This window comes from Melospiza melodia, chromosome 8 (genome assembly GCF_035770615.1).
Source record: "Melospiza melodia melodia isolate bMelMel2 chromosome 8, bMelMel2.pri, whole genome shotgun sequence".
NCBI lineage: Eukaryota > Metazoa > Chordata > Aves > Passeriformes > Passerellidae > Melospiza > Melospiza melodia.
In genome coordinates, this window is record NC_086201.1 from 11,770,088 (window position 1) to 11,789,364 (window position 19,277).

Consider the following 19,277-nt stretch of genomic DNA (forward strand, 5'->3'; position numbering starts at 1 on the left):
TGCTCAAGATTGGGCCTGCAAATTTTTGAACAGAGGCAGAACTCTTCCAGCCACATTATTTTGGTAGCCAGTTTTGTAAGGAGAAAATAAAACCAATCAATCAAATAACCTGCAATAACAAACAGAGTTTGCAGTGCAGCAGCCATGAGAAACCCTAAAACAATAAACTAGTCTGAAAAGTTCAGTATGATACTACTAAAACAACGATTTGAAATGGGTGTGACATATGCTGAAGTAAGTCTTCGGGGAGAAAAGCAACTGCAATTTAGACTTGGAAGGAATGTAAGTAGAAAGAAAAATGGTTAAGAATGTGCTAGGCATATTCACTGAACCCAGTGCATGTGGAGGCCTTCTGCACACATATATATGCTTGTTTGCTCACAAGTATTAGTAAGGATGCATTTAAAGTGTGGGATCTCATTCCTAGTTTTTAAAATCTGGCCCTTGGTTTTGCAAAATTTAGCAGTAAAAATTGACATCAGGGACACATTGAGAGAAAACCTACTGAAAAAAGAACAGCAAGTAAAATATGAAGAGGTCCTACACAGCATGCACTTACACATTAAAGATTAGGACCATCATCATGGTTCACATCAGTACAAAAAAGGAAGGAGGGATTGGTGAAGGTCCCAACAAGAAGCTTGGTTCACAGGTGTCTTTTTTGCAAAACACTACAGCAACTGATGTTCCTCAATTTCATAGGACATAGCATGTTCAAGGAGATTTCCTGCCTGGGATGACCTTGCATATTGTGTTCAATACTTTGATGGACCAAGGCCTTTGGTTTCTGTAAGGGTAGGCGCAAGGAAGGGAGATGGGTGCAAAATTTGTCTGTGACTAATTCAGAAACACTTGCCAGAAAAAAGAAAAGCAACATAAAGGCACAGTGTGAGTAAAAAATAGAATTGCTAAAACTCCCACAACCACCATGAAGGGAAGCTCACCTCCCACAGAGAAGGTGCCTCCACTTCCACATGTGCCATGCAGGATGGCTGTCCCTACCTGGCTGGAGTCGGAGATGCAGTTGCTGTTGCTGCTGCTCTGTGCTGGTGATGGGTTCACGGAGATGACTGCCATGTGCTGCCGGGAGGGGAAGGTTGGGGATGGCTGGATCAGGGGAGGAGTGTGTCCAAAGGCTGAGCTCAGGCCTCTTTGCTGGGTCAGGATCTGCTGGTACGTCACGGGGTTAAGCGGATGGGGAAAGCTGAATGCCGGACTGCAGCAACAGGAGAAAGAGAAAGAGAAAGGATGAGGAGTTATTTTCAACAATATTTATCATATTAGCCAGTCACTGATTCAAGTTTGGCTTCTTGGAGACTCCAGGAACCAGGCTGCAATGCCCAGATAGATGCCTTCAATGCCAGGATAAGCCTGACTGCCTACTTTACTGCAATGTCACCATTTGACTTAAACGTGCCTCAGCAAACTTGTGAATCGTTTTGATCCAAGCATTAGACTGATCATGATTTCCTTGCTTTCTATGTAAAAAAAACCACAACAAAATCCCTTGGGAGTCCTTAAGAGGATAAAACTTGGGTAAATCTGGCTTTGCTGCCCCTAAGGCTCCTGAGTTTTCCCAGGCAGACCTCTTTTGCAAACTTGCAGCTTTGGGCTTATGCTAACCTGGATATGAAAAACAAGCATCACCTGGCTCACCTGGCACAGATTACAGCAGGGATGAATAAGTATCCACTTAACATAGTCCAAAACCATGCAATTTACTCTGCATTCAGGTGAGGGGAGTGCTGGCTCAGGGGACTGCTGAAGCATGTCACCCTTCCTATGTAGGTCACTGGTTCATCTCCAATCTAGGTCAGCAGTGACCAGGAACACCACTCCCCCTGGCTGCTTGGGCAATGACTGGGGCAACAGGTCTGAGACAGGATGCAGCAGTGGGGAGCAGTAAAAACAAAACTCTGCTCTTGGAAAAAAGGGGTTCACTCCCAGGAGTAAGTCCACTGGGCAGAGAAGGTGAAGCACAGGAGATGCTCTGTGGTAACTCAAGATGAGTGATGCACGAAGCATAGACAGCCCAAAAATTGATTATTTGCCACCTTCAATTTGCCCTAAACCTTTACCCTCATGGTATTTTCACCACAGAAACTGGCCAAGGTGTGAGTGTTCAGAGAACAGGGCCATAATTAGAAACACGCTTAATAACCAATTTTGCTTTTGGAGAGAGTATTTCATTTCTGCCTTTAAGATGCTGTTAAAATAACAACAAAAAGTCTTTTCATACCAAATTTCTGGCAGTTATGCTGCTATATATGTTACCTATTTTACAAATCCTGACATTTAGAATATATTTTTAGAACACTGAGAAGCAGTTCAAATTCTTTATTATTAATTGATTATTCCCTTGGAGGCTGAAAGTTGACCATTAGGTCAGTCCCTGGACTCTACTGATTCGTTAAAAATACCAGATAGTACTCTTAATATTTGAGTGTAAGTTGAGATGCCACAGGTATGTGCAGCTAATGACAACAGGTAAAAAGGCTAGTAAAAATGTGATTACCAGATAAGAAGTTGCAATTTGTTTATGTCAGTCTTATGTTTGATTTTACAGTCAATTTCTAAATTATGCTGCTGGATAAAGTGACTTACATAATTACTGCTACACTTATTAATAAAAACATCTCTGTTTTCCCCCACAAGCTTTAAGCATGCATAATCTTTGTAACCCTTTGCTTTGCAAATATCAGTGTTAATTAGATCTAACATTTTTGACAGTTAAGTAACAAAAAGAATAATAACATTGTGAAACTTGGGTGAAGCAATCACAGTAGGGATTGACAACAGTCAGCTAGCTGCCTAATGTAAGTGCTTTTTAATTAAGATTTGAACAAAACTTTACTCAAGGGCTTAGATTTGGTTTAAATATGCTTTTAGAATTAGGCTCTTCTATCCACCCAGGCAACATTTTTTCTAAGAATGTGGGCCAGCAATTTGGAGAGTACTTTGGGGCAATCTCTTAAATCAGAGTGTTTCTTAACCAAACTGCTCACAATGAGCATTTTTTAAGACAAATTTATTATCTGTTTCTGCTTGCAGGGACGCATGATCATACTGTAATTACTGGAAACGTGGTAGCCAATAACCCCAATCCAGCCAAAGAAACCCCACCCCAAATGCCACAAAATACCCTTCCACATGCAAAACCAGATCGGGGGCTTTGATTTACTATGCTACACAGCCCTGATGCACAAAAGCAGAGGCTGCAAGGAAGGGAAGCTCTCCCTTGCAGGAGGATCATCCCTTCTTTCGTGCGGGTGGTTCCTCAGCTGAATGGAGCTGATCCCAGAGCTTTACCTGATTGTCCCGGCAGATAAATGGCCGTAGGAGCCACTCGCTGCTGAGCTGCTTCTGGAGTTGTTGATATATGCCACAAGAGAGTTTGGGGAGGTCCTGATCATTGTCTGGAGATCAATGCTGGCATCAGAGAGCGGGGAGATAGACAGGGCTCGTTTCCGGCTTAATCTCGGAGTCACCCGCGGGCTCGAAAACCGGGACACTGCAGGAAAGAGAGGCTTTGTCAGACAAGACCTGTGGGCTGCTCCCTTCCTGCAGGCGGGCTGGAAGTGCTGAGAATTGCTGCACTCATGACTGCTGCGGGGTGTTCAGGCCCCAGGAGCAGCGCCCTTTGATGGGAGGTTCCCCTCTTCTGGGAGCTGAATCACAGGGGTCAGGCAGCGCCATGAATGCCCGCTTGCTTTGCTGTCCTCAGGGGAAACAGAATCCTGTCCATCACCCCCTTCCATGGGCACTAAATTAACTTAAAAGGGAGAAGGCCAGCAAGGTTTCCATGAGTGCAGCCCTGCCTGTTGACTTGGTGTCAGGAGCAGCAGGCCAGGGGAGCTGCACATCCAAGCTGGGTGCCCATTGCAAATGGTGAGTGCGTGCCTGTGCACGGGGGAACAGAAACCAAAGGAGCATGAGCACAACGCTGACCAACCAATTAATGAAGGAGGCGAGGCTCCAGAAACCCTGAAAGTAAATTAAGAGTTTTAAGAAAACCAATTTGGCAGCTCAGGCACAAAGTTCAAGCTCTCCCCCTCTAAGGGGACCTGCCAGTGCCTGGACCCTATTAGCAATTGTCAATCATTCAGGCATGAAGTAATTTCCAACCCTGCCAGGCCCATTTATGGATCTGCAATACATGATGGGTTAATACTGTAAAAGTCTGGCATCTCTCAGTGTTTCAGTACCACTAACTGGAACTACTGACTTCACCCAAAGGAAACTCTGCCGAGGTCTGACCCACCTGCAGATCTTTGGGGTGGCATGGATGGGAGTTGCAGATGGGCCAAATCACAACTTTCTTCAGTACCAGGGTACCACATCCAAACCGTGCCTGGAATGACCCATCCCTCCAAAGAAAGCAGTGTTTGGCTTGTGTATTAAAAAAAAAAAATATCTAAGGATGAAATATGGCACTTGGCAATGGGTCCTGGCTGGTAATCCCTGCCATCCACCCAGGGGTGCAGGAGGGCTCAGCTACTCCAGCTCCTTCCCTTGATGAGCACAGCAATGTATCACCACCTGACTTTTGCAGTGGTGGTCTCCCCAGAAAGCATCCTATGGGTTTATCCTATTAAACACTGTGAATAAAACACTGAACTGCCTAGACAGGCAGTATGAGCCATTTTCCTCTAGCTGTCTGAAGGCACCGATTTTGGCTGCATATCACCAAATACAAGCCTGGCACTTTGTAAGAGCATGAATTTTCTGTCCTGATGACAGTGCTGGTAGGTGAGAGGCTCACTGGGATGTAGAAGGAGGTAAGATGTGTCCTCCTGGTGTGATCAAACCATTCATTGTGCAAACGAACTCGCCTCAGCAAAGGCTGGCCTGAAAGGGTGAAATGGAGACTTCCCAAACTTCACATCTGGTTCCTGAAATCTGAGTCCTGCCAGAGCCTGGGACCAAACAACATGAAGGTTGCTTGGGCCTAGATCCTCTGGCCATCCTTAATGGTCCTCTGGCCATAAGGAATCTTGATTCAACACATGCACCACAACCTGGAAAGACCTGGGTGCTCTTCCCAGTCCTCTTCAGCCACACCTCTTTGAGCGAGTTGCTGCTTCTTTCTGTGTCCCTATTTCCCAGTGTCATCTATTTAGATGAGCTCCTTTAGACAGGGATTGTATTTTATTCTGTACAAACTGCACCAAGTGCGATGGGGCCCCATCTCAGATGAGTTGTCAGGATTTCTGTCCTACAAATAATATGCGTATTTCCAGATATAGATATTGTTTCCTGCATTTGCATTCCCACAGTCTCCTCCTTCTCTAACAGAAGGAAGCAGGCCAGATTTGACAGTCATATTTATCTCTGTTACTCCCACATCTCAAGGGAGATCTGTTTATTAATGTGCCACTTCCCTTGATAAATTACTAAATAGAAAGAAAAGCCTTGTACTCATTTCTCGCTCTTCCTTCACATGATTTATGCTCACGGTGCTGGATCAGCCATTGGTCCCCATTAATTTGCAGAGGGAAGAAGACCTGATGTCCAACAGAAACCTGGGCTTTAGCAGTGCAGACGATGTGGGCACTCCTCCCTGCTGCACACAGGTATGCCATTTTTCCCCATGTAAAACTCCATGGAAAGCTGTCAGATTATCAAGCTCTCCTGGGAATTCTCCAGCCCAAAACCAGTAATATGCATTGTGTTAGTGTCCACTCTAATTTAGATCCTGCAAGTACTGTGGGCTGTCTGAAATGTTTGATAGCAGATCCAATAGGTTGGGCTCATGCTTTACAGGAAAGCCTCTCAGGTCTTGCAGGCCTCCACAGAAAGCTGTGACCTAAAATCGTGCTATGGATGAACAATTCCTCTCTTCTTAATGACAGCCTGCCCAACGTGCCTGAGAAGAGAATCGTCTGGGAAACAAAAAAGGAGTTTAGGCACATGAAGAAATGCTCACTAGTGCATTTAGGAAGAGAGAACATTTTAAAAATTGTTATTCAAAAGCAGATTAACAACACTGGGATTGTTCTAAATAATAAAGTTTGCCTGATCTGAATCTTCTGATCTGAGGACATGGAGCAGGAATGTTAAATGGCAGCAGGCAGCAGCAGTGGTCAGCACTTGTGTGGCTGTACATAGGAAGGGGTTCAACACGGGCTGACTGACAGCCACTGGGGCACATAAGCCAAGTCCTCTGCTTCCCGAGGTCCAGTGTTGTTCCAAAAGAAAAGCCACACACAACTGTTCAGCAGGGACTGTGCCCAGAGAAGTAACTAAAGGCGGGTTCCATTTTTCAGACACACAGATGGAAAGCTTTGGGAACATTTATCACTAACACTCCTCTCTCCTCTCCCCTTTCAAAATGAACAGGATTAGTTTAAAGAATTTTTTGATGGTTGGAAAATATGTTGGGGGAAGTTCCCCAGACAGCTTAGAGCTGGGAGGAAAGTCCAGATTTCTTTGCTAGAAGGAAACAGCATCCTTGGCACTTTCCTGCGATGCCTATGAATTATCACATCCACAAATTGCTCAGAAACTGGGATACTTCTCCCAAATTTAGATTAATCCACAACAGGCCAGTGATGACCAAATGGTCAGCTCTTACATGTGGCAGCTTGTGGACCAACTGTGGTGCCTGATCCCAGGGTCCAAGAGCAGGATCAGATCCCAACTTCGTCTGGGAGGTGGGAGCAGAGGTATCCTGCTCTGACCACTTATGTGGCCGTGGGCTATCAGAGGGATTCTACAAGAGATGTTTTCTTCTGGAGCAAGAATTCAGACCTTATGTCACACTAGGAATAATGGCAGCAAAGCCCTCCTGAAAGGAAACACCAGGTGGGAACTCCTCTGAGGCTCCTCCAGGGTAAGGAAATTTCAGGCAACCCTTTACAGACAAACATGCTGCTGTGCTCACGACAGCACTCAGGGGTATCTGCTCCCTAACAGACGAGCCTGTGAGGCACATGGGCTGCAGATGGCTCACACCCTGCCTGCTCCCCTCCCGCCTCACTGAAATCTGGCCAGAGCCACTGCTTCCCCTCCATCCCCTGGCCAAGCCCCAGGATAAATAGTGTGTTATCAAAATGGTCCCCCTTCCTCACCATTCACCAAGAAAACTCCATCCAAAGTGTACAGAAATATCCCCCCCATTCCCATCATCAAATTAAAACCAAGGGCCCCATAAAAACACAGGATGGTCCCATAACTGATAAGCAGCAATAAACTACAAACACTCTTTGTGTAACCAGTTCCTTATTCCCCTCTCTCCTTCTGCAGAGGCAACACACCTCTTTTTTAGACTGCAGCAGATGCTGGACATTTGTTCTGGCACCAGACAGTGCCCCGGGACCCTTCTTTCTTCTCTCCATAGGCCGATCAACTTTGCAGTTCAAGGAATACTAATGCTTCCCTCAAATCCTAGCTGAAAGACAAGGCTGCATTCTTCTACTCCCAATCCACAAGGTAACTGTTTAGTCGACTCAACTTGCATATGTAAATTGAATTCTTTAGAAACCAGAGTGCAGCAGGATTCCAGACACAGCACTTATGGGGTGCTCTGGGACTTTTTCTCTCTTCTGCACATATTTTTCTGGGGAGGAAAACAGCACTGCTGGCTAGAAATGGGTGGGAAATTGTTTCCCATTCTCTGAACCTTTTCTGAGATTTCAGCAAGTTTCCATTCTATGCTGGGACAAAGAAAACAACCAAAAAAAAAGAAGTCTTTGAGAGTTTTTAAGGAAGCGACTACAGGGCGCGCCGTCTGCCCAGAGTAGCCAACAGCTGGCTTGGTTGGAAAGTCATCTGTGATCCAGCACATCCAGCCTGCAAACCAGGGCTGCTGTCCCTCCAGCCCCCAGGGGAAGCACTTCCTTCCTAGGTCCCCATGAGGCTCGGCTCTCTGCTTTTGTCCTGATGGAGCAGCTGCTCCACAGTTGCTCTCTCCTGCTGGAGAGAGTCCCGAGCTCACCTCTCCCAGCCACGGGCCTGCAGTCACCACCCAGCTGCACTGCCAGCCCTGCTCCTTACCCTGCTGGCTATTAAATAATTTCCTTCAAGGAGAAAGGCTCCAACAACACTGACTGAAGGAAGCTGGTGAAGCTGAATCACTGTTTGATTTGGGGAAATAAAGTCCTGCTTTGTGATTTTCCCACATCCCAGGCAAGTGTGCCAGCTGCTGGCCTGTTGGCTATGCTGCACTAAACAAAGCCTTTTACCACTTAAACTGCTGATTGTGAATCAAGACATTTGCGGCACCAGGCAGCAAAACACAGGGTAGGGAACCCCCCTCTAGCTCCAGAACTGGACAAAATGGACAGCATTGCAGGGTCATCCCTGCTATTGGTAACTGTTGCACAAACACATCTATACAACCCAATCACACTTTCAAAGCTCTGCAAAGTGATGGACCTAAAGATGATCTCTAATTTCCATCCTGGCATTATTCCAAGATCTGGATCTTGTTCCTAAAGCTGCCCCTACTCCACTCACTGGTCTCCTTTTTCTTTGTGGGCTCCAGTGATAAAATGGCTTTGCTTGTGCAGCACTTTGAGATCTGCTGGTGTACAGGGCTATAACAGCAGCAGCATCAAGTCAGTGTGGATGGACTCCTCTTGAGAGAAAATGTCTCCTCCTGAAGGGCTGAGGGTAATCACAGGAAGCCCTGTGCCTAGGCGAAAAAGCAGCTGCAAGTACTAAACATGAAAGTGGTAGCCATCTCCAGGGTCATTGTGTTTCCCACGAGTTTTTCCTGCCTCAGGGATGCTCTTGCACAACCACTCTGTCACCTGGAATAATACACCATGTAGTATTACTTCTAAAAAAGAAATGCAAAAGATTGTTTTGGTCTGCTGAATAGAACCTGTAGACAGTCTCAAATGTATCCCATCAGCAATGCTATGACATTGGAAAGTGATTAACTTTTGATTTAAAAGTATAGGCTTTCCAGAAAATGGGATTAAGCCTAGATTCAAATTCGACTCTTGGATTTTGAGTCCTTGTTTGTATGAGGAAGTGGAACAGGAGAAGCAACTGAATGGTTGTTTAGTCTCCACTGGGACTGGTCTGAACACCACAACAATCTGGTACATAAAACTTAAATCTGGTCACTGCTTCATCTTCTAGCTGTACACTGAAAACCCAGCAGAGATGCAGCTCTGGGCAGCCCAGCTCAGTCACCATGTGAACACTCATCAGACCTGGCACAGGGATGTCACCAACAAACTCCAGCTGACATTCATATCCTATTACTTTTCCTGACCTTAGACATGATGGAGTGAAGAACACTGAAAAAAACATGAAGGCACTCAGAAATTCTCTGAGAAATGCAATTGCAGGAACCAGAAAGACACAGGTATGTGTCTGTGGAAGAACCACCACAGCCAGTGTCCACAGCTCCCAAGGACCAACCTGCAGATGTTTGGAAGTGATGTGACACTGAATAGGCCAGATTTAATATATGCTTATCTCCTGCTTTTTCTTTTGCAGGTGCCAGTGTTATCACAGATGAATGATGGTGCTGCATGTGGTTTAACAAGAGCTACCTGCATTTTCAGCAAATAATTCTTGTAAAGTTTCTATGTTCCCAGGCTGGGAAGAAAAGGGCTCTCTGAATGACAGATGCAGTGAGGTGATGACTCACTGGGGGTTTATGCATGCTACTGATATTCTTGTCTCAGAAAAACACCATAAGAGGATGCTTTATTAAATTATCTGTTCAACTATTTACTTAGGCCCTGCTGATTTAAATTTTTGAAATAACTTTCTAAAAAGAGAAGGAGACACTGTCTCCTCATCGAGCATTTCAGAGCCATCCATTTTACTCTCTGCTTTAATAATGTACAGTTCTCTCTTTTCTCTGGGTGATGGATAAACCCAGGCACATGGACTGGTACTGGACTGGTGCTCCTTTACACATTCTTAAAAAGCAGTGCCACATTCTCATAATGTTTGAAAGTTTCCATCTCACGCAGAACCCACGTGAAAGCCCAGAAAAGGCTTTCCAGTTACCACCAACAAAGCTTTTCACAAAGATCATAATAAATTCTTGGTGAGCCCTGGCTCTGCAGTGAATCATGGTTATGAGCTTGGCTGCAGGAAACTGAGACCTTTGATACATATTCACCATAGAGCTGTTTTCAGGAGAAGGCAAACAGTATGAGAGTCTTCTGCCAAGGGGAGTATCTCAGTACCTCAGATAAAGACTGATCTTCAGCAAACCACGGGATGAGCATTTTGGTGTGCTGGGAGCCAGTCTGTACCACCATGAAAACAGCCGTGTTTGCTTCCCTCACTGGTTGTTTATCTGGCACTTCAGTGAGGCACTGCTGGTCAGAGATGGACTAATAAGGAGGCAAGGAGGAGGAAGGAGTCTTGTTCATGAGCCCGAGGAGAACTTGGCAGGGCTTGTTTGCACCCATCTGCTATAACCACAGGCATTAACCCTTGGGAGAGAATACAGAGCAGTCTCACTGACCACCTGCTTTGCAGCAGTGAAGCCTGAGATATATTTTGGGTGTTAGAGGGCAGGATGGTACCAAGGAGCTTGTGCTCTCTCTGTCTGGGATCCAGGTTCCAAATTAATCTAGGAATTGGCAGCACAAAATGACTGTTCAGGTAAAACTTCCACAGCAGCCACAGATGAGAAACTGTTTTTCCATTAGAAGTATCTGTAAACTCCCATCACTGAAAAGCCAGAACAGCTTTTATCATTCTAAACCAGTCACTCTATGAAGCAGAAAGACCACGAAGTCTTTCATCTTAAAAGCTCAACAACAGAAACTTTGAAGCGGTAATGAAATGATGCAGATCCCCACTCCAAAACTTGTAATGGTCCACAGGCAAATCGGAAGACATCCCAGGAAACAGATGCTGAATCTGAAAGTTGAGCCGAGATTTCTCCTTCTTGCAGCAGAAATAATCCTCACACTGCCCTCTGTAATATCTGTACAACCCAGTTCTTGCAAGATGTAGCATGAAGTGAAAGACGTTTCTAACAGCTCTAAAAATCATTTGGACCTCATATATGCTTCCAGACAGACTCTTCCCAGGGCAGCAGACAGGCCACATGGGTGACTCAGCACTACAGTGCCTAACATGACTCTGTTTCTTCTTCATGTAGCCAGGAGAGAGAGTTTTCTGAGTTTATAACACACAAGGCTATCACAAATACCACATTCCTGCTTTTTTTAATTTCCTTGCTCGAAGTACTATTTTATTCTTTCCACTGTGTCTCCCCATTCAGATATTTTCTCTCCTTGTGGACCTGAGAGGTCCTAACCAACATAAAACGTTCACTGTGCCTAGCAGAGCTTTGCATGTACATGGCCCAACTTCACCCCAGACACCAAGCAGGCAAAACACAGGGTGGGATGGGGAGCTAGACATGCAGCCCATCCCCAGGCATGCTCTGGTCACCCATGGTCAATGCAGCAGGACAGCAGCAATGCCCAGCTTGCTGGACCAGCCCATCTCCTACCCATGCTGCAGCCATACCATCCTCCCTAAGAGAGCACAACATACCTATTTGAGTTTATGTATATTTTATATATATATATATATCTATGGAAGGAGGTGACCTTTTAAGCCAAAAAAATAGTGTGGCACCCCAAGGTTCCAGCAGGGCAGAGTGACCACATTCAACAACCTCCACTTGGAAGGCAGTCCCATCCACCTATCCCAAAATTTCAGCCATGCCAGGAAAAACCCAAGCTGCTACTCACCATCGACAGGGCTGAGGTAATCGTGGAGGTGGGCTGTGCTGGCTGCTCCCCCGCCCTGCATGAGGAGGTCCCCGTAGGGGTTTGGGTGGCCGGCCATCAGCGTCATTTGGTGGTAGTAGTCAGCAGGGTTGGCTCCCGGTGGTGGCGGGGGCAGCCCGAAGAGGCCTCGTTCCTTCAGGTGCTCGTGAGCCACTGTTGGAGCCGCGGGCGAGGAGAGAAACATGGGGAGAAGGTTCCCAGTGCAGTGTTAGACCCTGGCGCTGGCGGCCCCGGCTCCCCCCGCGCCCCCCGGCAGCCCCATGCGCACGGCTCCGCGCGTGACGTGCGCTTGGGCGTGCTTCTGTGGACAAAGGAGACCAGGCTGGGGCCTCTGCATTCCTCCATTTCCGCAAATTTATAAACAATCTCTCGTTCACCCTTCTAATAATCCTCCCGTTCGGACGCGGCCAGCACCCCTGGGAGGGGGGAGAGGGCCCAGGCTGCCGACAGCAGTAACCCTGTCAGCATTAACATCCCTGCCTATTAGGAAGGAAAGACAAATGCAGCCCAGTTCCCGATATCAGCGTGAGGAAATTAAAGCCAAGGTCTAATGCATAGAACTAGGTTTAGTGTCTGGCAGCATAAAACCATTTTGGCTGCCAAAGCCAATTACACTCACTTTCTCCCAGCTGTAATTTTTCAAACCTGCCTCCCCACCCGCTTGCCCCATTAACTTATTTACCACCACCTTAAACAAGGGGAGAAAAAAAAAAGAAAAAAAAGGAGGAAAAGAAAAACAACCCAAAACGCAATGCCTTTCTTCCACAGCAAACAATGAAACTGGTTTTGGAAGGAGAGTACAGGGCAGAACACACATAAACACACACAAGCCATCAGACTCTCTCTGGCGGGTGCCTGAGAGTTCGAATGACGTTTAAAGGGGAGGGAAGAAGAAGACATATGCATGTCCCCATCACTATAGTGATGTTGTTTTAGCTATACAGGACAGTTTTATGCTGCCAGACACTAATCCAGAGTCCTTGTTGCTCTCTGGTGCACTTTGCTTTGCAGTGTTGAAGGGCTGCTGGCCCCTGCAGCAGCTCAGGAGCCAAGGGATGTTGGGATTTGCTGGGCATGCAGAGACCAGGTCCCCAGCTATTCCCTGGGCACTGAGCCAGCCACCTGCAACTGTGTAATGAAGCTCTTCTGATGAAGTAAGGCATGACTAACACCTTGCCAAGTGAAAGCAGTGTTGTGCATTTTCCCCTTTCCCTGTTGGATGTCTTTGTCCCCAGCTCCTCAACATGGGGTCTGATAGGGCTCAGAGAACATGATCACCTCTGCCTGCACCCAGCACCAACTCCACACACATCCTTGCCTTCCCTGAGGGTTGCTGCAGAGCAGCTCAGGAGTAAGGAGGAAGAAAGCATGGCCCCTTGCCTTCACTCAGCAGCCACACTGACCCCAGACACAAAGCCAACAGGGGATAACCCAGCTGGCTTTGTCTCCTCTGTAACATCAGTCTCAGCCAGGCCAGGCAGCCAGAACAACTGTGACCCTCTCTGGGGAAAGCTGGGTCCCAGCAGAGACATAAGAACAGGGAAGCTCCTAAGAGAGAAAGAGAGCGCTGCAGAAAGGAACGTACTTTAAGCAAAATATTTATAATATGATCCAGCAGTAATAGCTATTCTCACGCTCTGCTTTCTCAGTGCGATGATGCAAAACAAATGTGTAGTTAAAGGGGGAAGAAAAAAACCAACAAAAAGAAAAAGAGACAGCCCTCCCACTTCAGAGAGCAGCTGCAGAGTCTTTGCAGCTGTAAATCCCCGGGTTTTAGGGAATTTCAGTCCTGGTGAGCTACAAAATCGCTGCAGCACCAGTAGCAGAGTGTCTTACCGTCGGCAGGGCTGAGGCCCCTGGCAGCGGAGATGACGGAGAGCGTGGGGCTGCTGTGCACAGAGCGGAGGTAGTGCTCCATGTGGGGTGCCACGTAGGGGTGAGGGGGGCTGAAGGGAGACTCGCCGGGCCCGGCAGGGTGCGGAGACAGGCGGATGAGGGAGATGTCAGAGATGACAGGGCTGCCGCTCAGAGGAGGAGGCCTGGGGAGGAAAACAGAGACACACTGTCACTCACAGCCACCTCGAGCAGGCACAACTGCTTTCCACCCCTCTCTGTCCTGCCCCACCACCTTTGCCCACAAGAGAGGAGTTCAAGCATGTCATGGGACAATCCTCTCTTCTTGGCATACACAGAGTCTGAAGTTCCCAAGCTTCCTGTGGACATGCACCAGTATTGCACTAAATATGTATTTGTGCAAGGCGGCTCACCCACACTGGGCCGCTGTGGAAAGGGGCATGAGCTGCTTTAGGCAGTGACTGCACATAGAGCAGGCATGGAACACACCCTGTGCTGGAGATCCCACCCCATCTCCTTGCACAGGGAAGCTGGCCACACAACGATATTTGAGGCAAACTTGGGGTGTGCAAGCTCCTTGCTGCCCCTGGATATCCAGATGTTTAGTGCTGCCATGTGCAGAAAGCCCTAGACAGGGCAGTGTGTGCAAGGATGGAAATGCTGCAAGGAGAACTTATGTGATGTTGGGCCGTGCTTTGCTCAGCCCAGCACGTGTGGCTTGGTCTCTGCTGGTGCAGTAGCCCCACCTCCTGCTGTCCATCATGGCCAGCACAAACCTCCTTGACAGGCCGGTGGTACAGTTCAGAGGGCAAAAGTTCATGAGAGGTTTTACTGCATGCTTTCTGGGGGCCGCCTCTCTCAAATCCCTCAGATCTTCCCCAGGCCAAGTGCTACCTGAGAATAAAGTCAGTAAATACTGAGGGATTCAGCAGGTAACAAAAAAATGTCACATGCATGCTTTAGTGCTTAAGCAGTTTTCTGAAGGATGAACAAGGATGGAAGAGAAAGTCTGCAGAGTTCTCCAGACACGTGCCCTACTGTACCCTCCAGCCTCTTAGACAAATCACAGAGGGTGCAAAGGAGAAAAAGTTACACACCCTGACCTGAGAAGCAGAAAATCTGAGCGAGACACCAAAGGAGGCAGAGCTGTCATTAGGCAAAACAAAAGAGCAAAATCTGCTTTGTATTAGCTCTCTCTGTACTGACAGAGGGCTGGAAGCAGAGCTGGTGTTGACACACAGGTCACAGCAGGGACAGCATTTGTCCCTGACTGGGTGCTCTGGCAAAGCTGAGGGAGATGGATGTGCAATCCATGGGGCTGCACCCTGAGCACAGAAGACAACGGGGATTTGGAGGTCAGGGATCTGGGATGTGGGCTGATCTAAGGGAGGGTACTACAAAGGCCTTCCACTAAGACTATCCAAATATGCCATTAGTGAGTTCGTGTAAGATTTGTCTCTCCATGCACAGACAACCACAAACACGATGATCTGAGCAGTTTCAACACGCCACCAGCACCTCAGGATCTCAGTCACACCCTGCCTTATCAACAGTTCACGTGCATTTTAATTTATTTGTAATACTTGCATATCAACAAAACCACACAGAAATGTAATATAAGCTTTGCAGACTTATTCAGCAATTTAACAAGCATGTTTGTCTTTGTTTGATCTTCTATGTGTTTCTCTGTCTTTCTGATAAATTAGTAAACCTTGTGGCTTTTTGAACACTTTCTGCTGATGGGTAGTAAATTAAATGCCTTCTGAAATATTTATAGTTCAAAGTACTTTCCTGTAGCAATGCACTCTGTGGCTCGGTGGTGTGAAATACCAGGCAGTGAAAACCTGTCACACACAAAGGCTTTGGGGGGATGCACAGCCACCAAAACAGGTGGCTCATCAAAGCCAGGCCGGGGTTTTGCCAGAGCAACACCCACCAGCATCGACCCTGTTTTCTTTCCTGACACTGAAAGACGAACTGATGATGGCATGGCTATTTCAGCCCTCACAACCTCCCCACCTGTGTTGCCATGGCCTTCCATTACCAAAATTATGGGGTGACCAGAGTCACTCCCCCGTGCCTCTCGCCATAACGTCAGCCGCGGCGGCGGCGAGCTCAGGAAGCTGCACCGAGGCCGCTGGGGCTGCTTTCTGTCGAGGCTGCTAATAAAGGCATCCGAGCACGGAGCCGACCAATTTATTTCTACCGGGGAGGAGGGAGAAATGAATCAAAGTCTCTGTTCCAGATTTAGTTTCAATTCATTTCTAATAATCTCCACCGCCTCATCTGGAAAAAATGAAACAGGATTAAAAAAAATGATGTCATTAAGAAAACATCTGACTAATTTTTCTTCTGACGAAGACTTAATATAAGTGAGGGGCGATGTAAATTAAAAGCAGCCCCAATCTTCCCTGGGCCACAGAGCCTGCCTTAATACATAAGCCATGAAAGAGGTTTTCTTACATATACAATAAGTTCCCTCTTTCATCAGTACTCACAGCTTCTCCCAAAAGGGTTGTGAACTTCTTTGATGCAGTCCTGGAACTATGTATTACCAGGTTTACGAGCCTTTGGAGCCTCTGCTGATCAAACTGTGAGGCCGACATCTAAAATGCGTATAACAATATGAAGGGTTTGCTGTTCATTTTCTCTGTGCTAAATTAGGCAGAAATGCTGGAGTCCCTCAGAATAGGAAAACTCCACCCTGAACAAAGAGGTAACACTGGGAAAAAGATCAAGAATTTCCCCAAAATGCATGCAGCTGGAAACGCAGCTGGTGTTTGAGCATGAGGTTGGCCCTGTGCACAAAGACTGGGCTGGAGAGTAGGCAGCTCCTTATGGCTCTGCTTAAAGCCTGTCCTTGCTCACTGGTCCATCTGTGGACTAGGACAGCCATACTCCCATCAAGATCTGGCTCCTGTGAGCCCTCCCAGGCAGAGATCACCTCTCACTGTTGTACATCTACAATTCTAGCAAAACAACATCCCACAGTGCAGCATGTTGCAAAATAATGTGGCTTCCAGGAGCTGCCTCCCAAGAACTCACTCAGCCAGCGGCATCCTCTGCTCCTAACTCCCCAAAGGTCTGATTTTTTCCCCCGCTTTTTCCCAACTGCATTGTTTCATCCCACATTGAACCATCACACTGGCACTGCAACTACACAGGGAGAGGCAGCTGTATCCTCACAGGTCTTCTCCTTGCAGAGGAGACCATCACATCCTGCTCTTTAGAGGCAGTGGATGAGAGATGAAGCAGTGCAGGGGCAAGGCAGCTCTGTCCCCATGTCCAGCTCACATCCAGGGCATGCAGGGCTCTCCATGCCCATGCCCCAGACCCTGCAGAGGGACATCCTTCAGCTTGGTCTGGTGAACCAGCCCATGCAATGAAAACATGGTGCCAGAGCTGTGTTCTTCAGCCTGTCCATAGAGCTCTCTGTCCAGATCTCTGCTAGCCATGTAACTCCCCATTCCTCTCCTGGATCCCACAGATAGCATGAGGAAAACACCCCACCACCAGAGGGAGAGCTCCTGGCTTTGCTGAACACAGTGCTGTAAAAATGTTGCTGTCTGCAGTGGGATGAGGGATCTCACCTGACCACATATATATCTGGAGAAAGTGGGATTCTGGATTTCAAATAGGCTAAGGGAATTGGGTGTCCAAACACCATTAAATTTAATGTGAGCCAGGGGCCTGTTTTCCCTGTGGCTCCCGCAAGAAGCCCAAGCTCTATAATTAATGCTCAGGATTTGCAGAGCAATTTGCATCCCTGACGAAGCACGTGAGCCTGGATTCATTTCCTCCCCCACCCAGGAGAGGCTTTTCCTTTGCTGCTCTTTAACAAGGGGAGACATCAACTGATGCCACCTAAGAGCTGCAGGGCCTCATGATGGTGCTGGGGGCATACAAGCTACTAAAGGCTTTACAGAGCAGATCTTCACCAGTGCAGTGGATGACCCTTCTGGGAGAGCAGAAATCCTGGCACAATTTACCAGTCTTCAGCTGCCTGAGGAGCAGAACTGTGGGGCTGTGGTAACACTTGACAACAGAGAAACATCATCAGCAAAAGAAGAGATACCAGCATCTGAGACACGATACACACTGCCTGTGGGACACTGGGAGACTTCTGGTGGTTTCCTAGGAGCTTGTCACTCTGTAAGTCCTTCATGGAGGAAAAGAGATTTGTTTAATTTTCTAGCCTCTTGGGTTTTGCTGAAAGGAGTGACAGCTCATCTGAAGCACTGCAGTCTCATCCCAAAGTCTGGGGGAAGGAGCTGGCAGTTTCCTTTAAAAACCAAGGCAAGGAAACCTCATCCCGTGGTTTTCAGTGAGGCAGAGCACCATTCTCCTGTGTGTGCCCTGGAGCCTGGCAGGTGCTTGTCTTTGATGCTGCTGCTGGATGCAGTGCTGAGACAGAAGCCTTGTGGTCCCATGGCAGAGGAGCAGCATCCTCTCTGAGGAATTGGGCTGGGCTCCTGGGAAGAGAAAACCTCAGGAACTGGCAAAACCAGTGCTGGCTGCTATGAAAATGGCCTTGGGGAGACTTTTTCCCACTCTCCCTCAGTGGACATGCATCAGCAATCCCAAAATCTTGCGTGACAAAAATGAGGCAACATCTTGCCACTGCTGTGAGCCGGCAGCCTCTGCAAGGGGCACTCAACAATGAATGTAACAGTTAAAGAAGTTGCACATTTCTGAAATAATCTCCATCAGTTAAATAAACCCCAGAAAAATGTGGACAATTACCAAGCACTAATGTTCCATGACTAGTCTAAATTAATATTTATGTGACAAATAAATTCATTCTGCAGAAAACAAAGGGCTGAATACTTTTCCATATGCTTAATGGAATATGGACACTTGAAGGCAATTGTTTTGCTCCACAATAAAGAAACACATAGCTGCTAAACAGACATAGAAGCAAGGAACAGAATTACTCATGGGGAGGGGTATCATACTCTGGTAAAGTTTTGTTATTTAAAAAAAAGCTTTTAAAGGCATCAATCATTTTTAAACTCCACTTTTAAACCCCAAAACTTCCTTTTGTTTTGTTTTACATAAAACTTCCTAGCCTGTTTCTCCAAGTGCTGTGTACCCAGAACACCACCTTTGCCTGAAGGAGGAAAGCCATAAAGACAACTGAAAAATGGACTGCTCTCATGGCAGACACTGTATGGATGGGATGCCAAAGCTGTATTCAACAGGAAACCTAAAATGCCCCAGGATTCATGCTAAATGCTTCAGTCTAAACAGCTCTCAGCAGCCCCTCAGCTTCACCTCTGTTTATTTCTGATTTAAAGTCCCTTACAACAGGAAGGGCGAGAGGTCGCAGCAGTTGTGCGGTACCCCGAGGATCAAACCCCGCGAGGTCCCTCAAAACAAGGTAACTTCCAGAGGTCAAACCTGGGCCACGACTATCAAATTCACATGGCATTTGATCATTCACACAGATTTCCCTCCCCGCCGTGTTTTCAGCCCGGAGAGCAGAGGATGTGCCGCAGGAGCAGCACAGAGCTGCCTCGCAGCCGCCTCTCCGCAGCCGCTCCAGGCATCGCCGGTAATGAGGCGATGGGGAATCGCTCGCTCTTCCCAGCTTTCCCAGCGCTGCAACAAGTTGATAATTACCCAGTAAAGTGACCTGATGATCGAATATAAGACTATCAACTTGGGGAGCCGGCCTCTGTGTCCCTCTACAAAGAG

General features: G+C 47.3%; 1 protein-coding gene across 2 annotated transcripts in view; it reads right to left on the minus strand.

The window, feature by feature from the left end:
- Positions 1-19,277, minus strand: part of GLI2 (GLI family zinc finger 2) — a 187,714-nt gene that overhangs the window by 25,666 nt on the left and 142,771 nt on the right. For both annotated transcript variants that reach the window (XM_063161793.1, XM_063161794.1), the window contains exons 4-7: positions 13,563-13,765; positions 11,688-11,879; positions 3,310-3,511; positions 1,003-1,216 (exon numbers count right to left, since the gene is read on the minus strand). In XM_063161793.1, the coding sequence (XP_063017863.1) occupies positions 1,003-1,216; positions 3,310-3,511; positions 11,688-11,879; positions 13,563-13,765 (811 nt within the window). The remainder of the gene's footprint in view (positions 1-1,002; positions 1,217-3,309; positions 3,512-11,687; positions 11,880-13,562; positions 13,766-19,277) is intronic.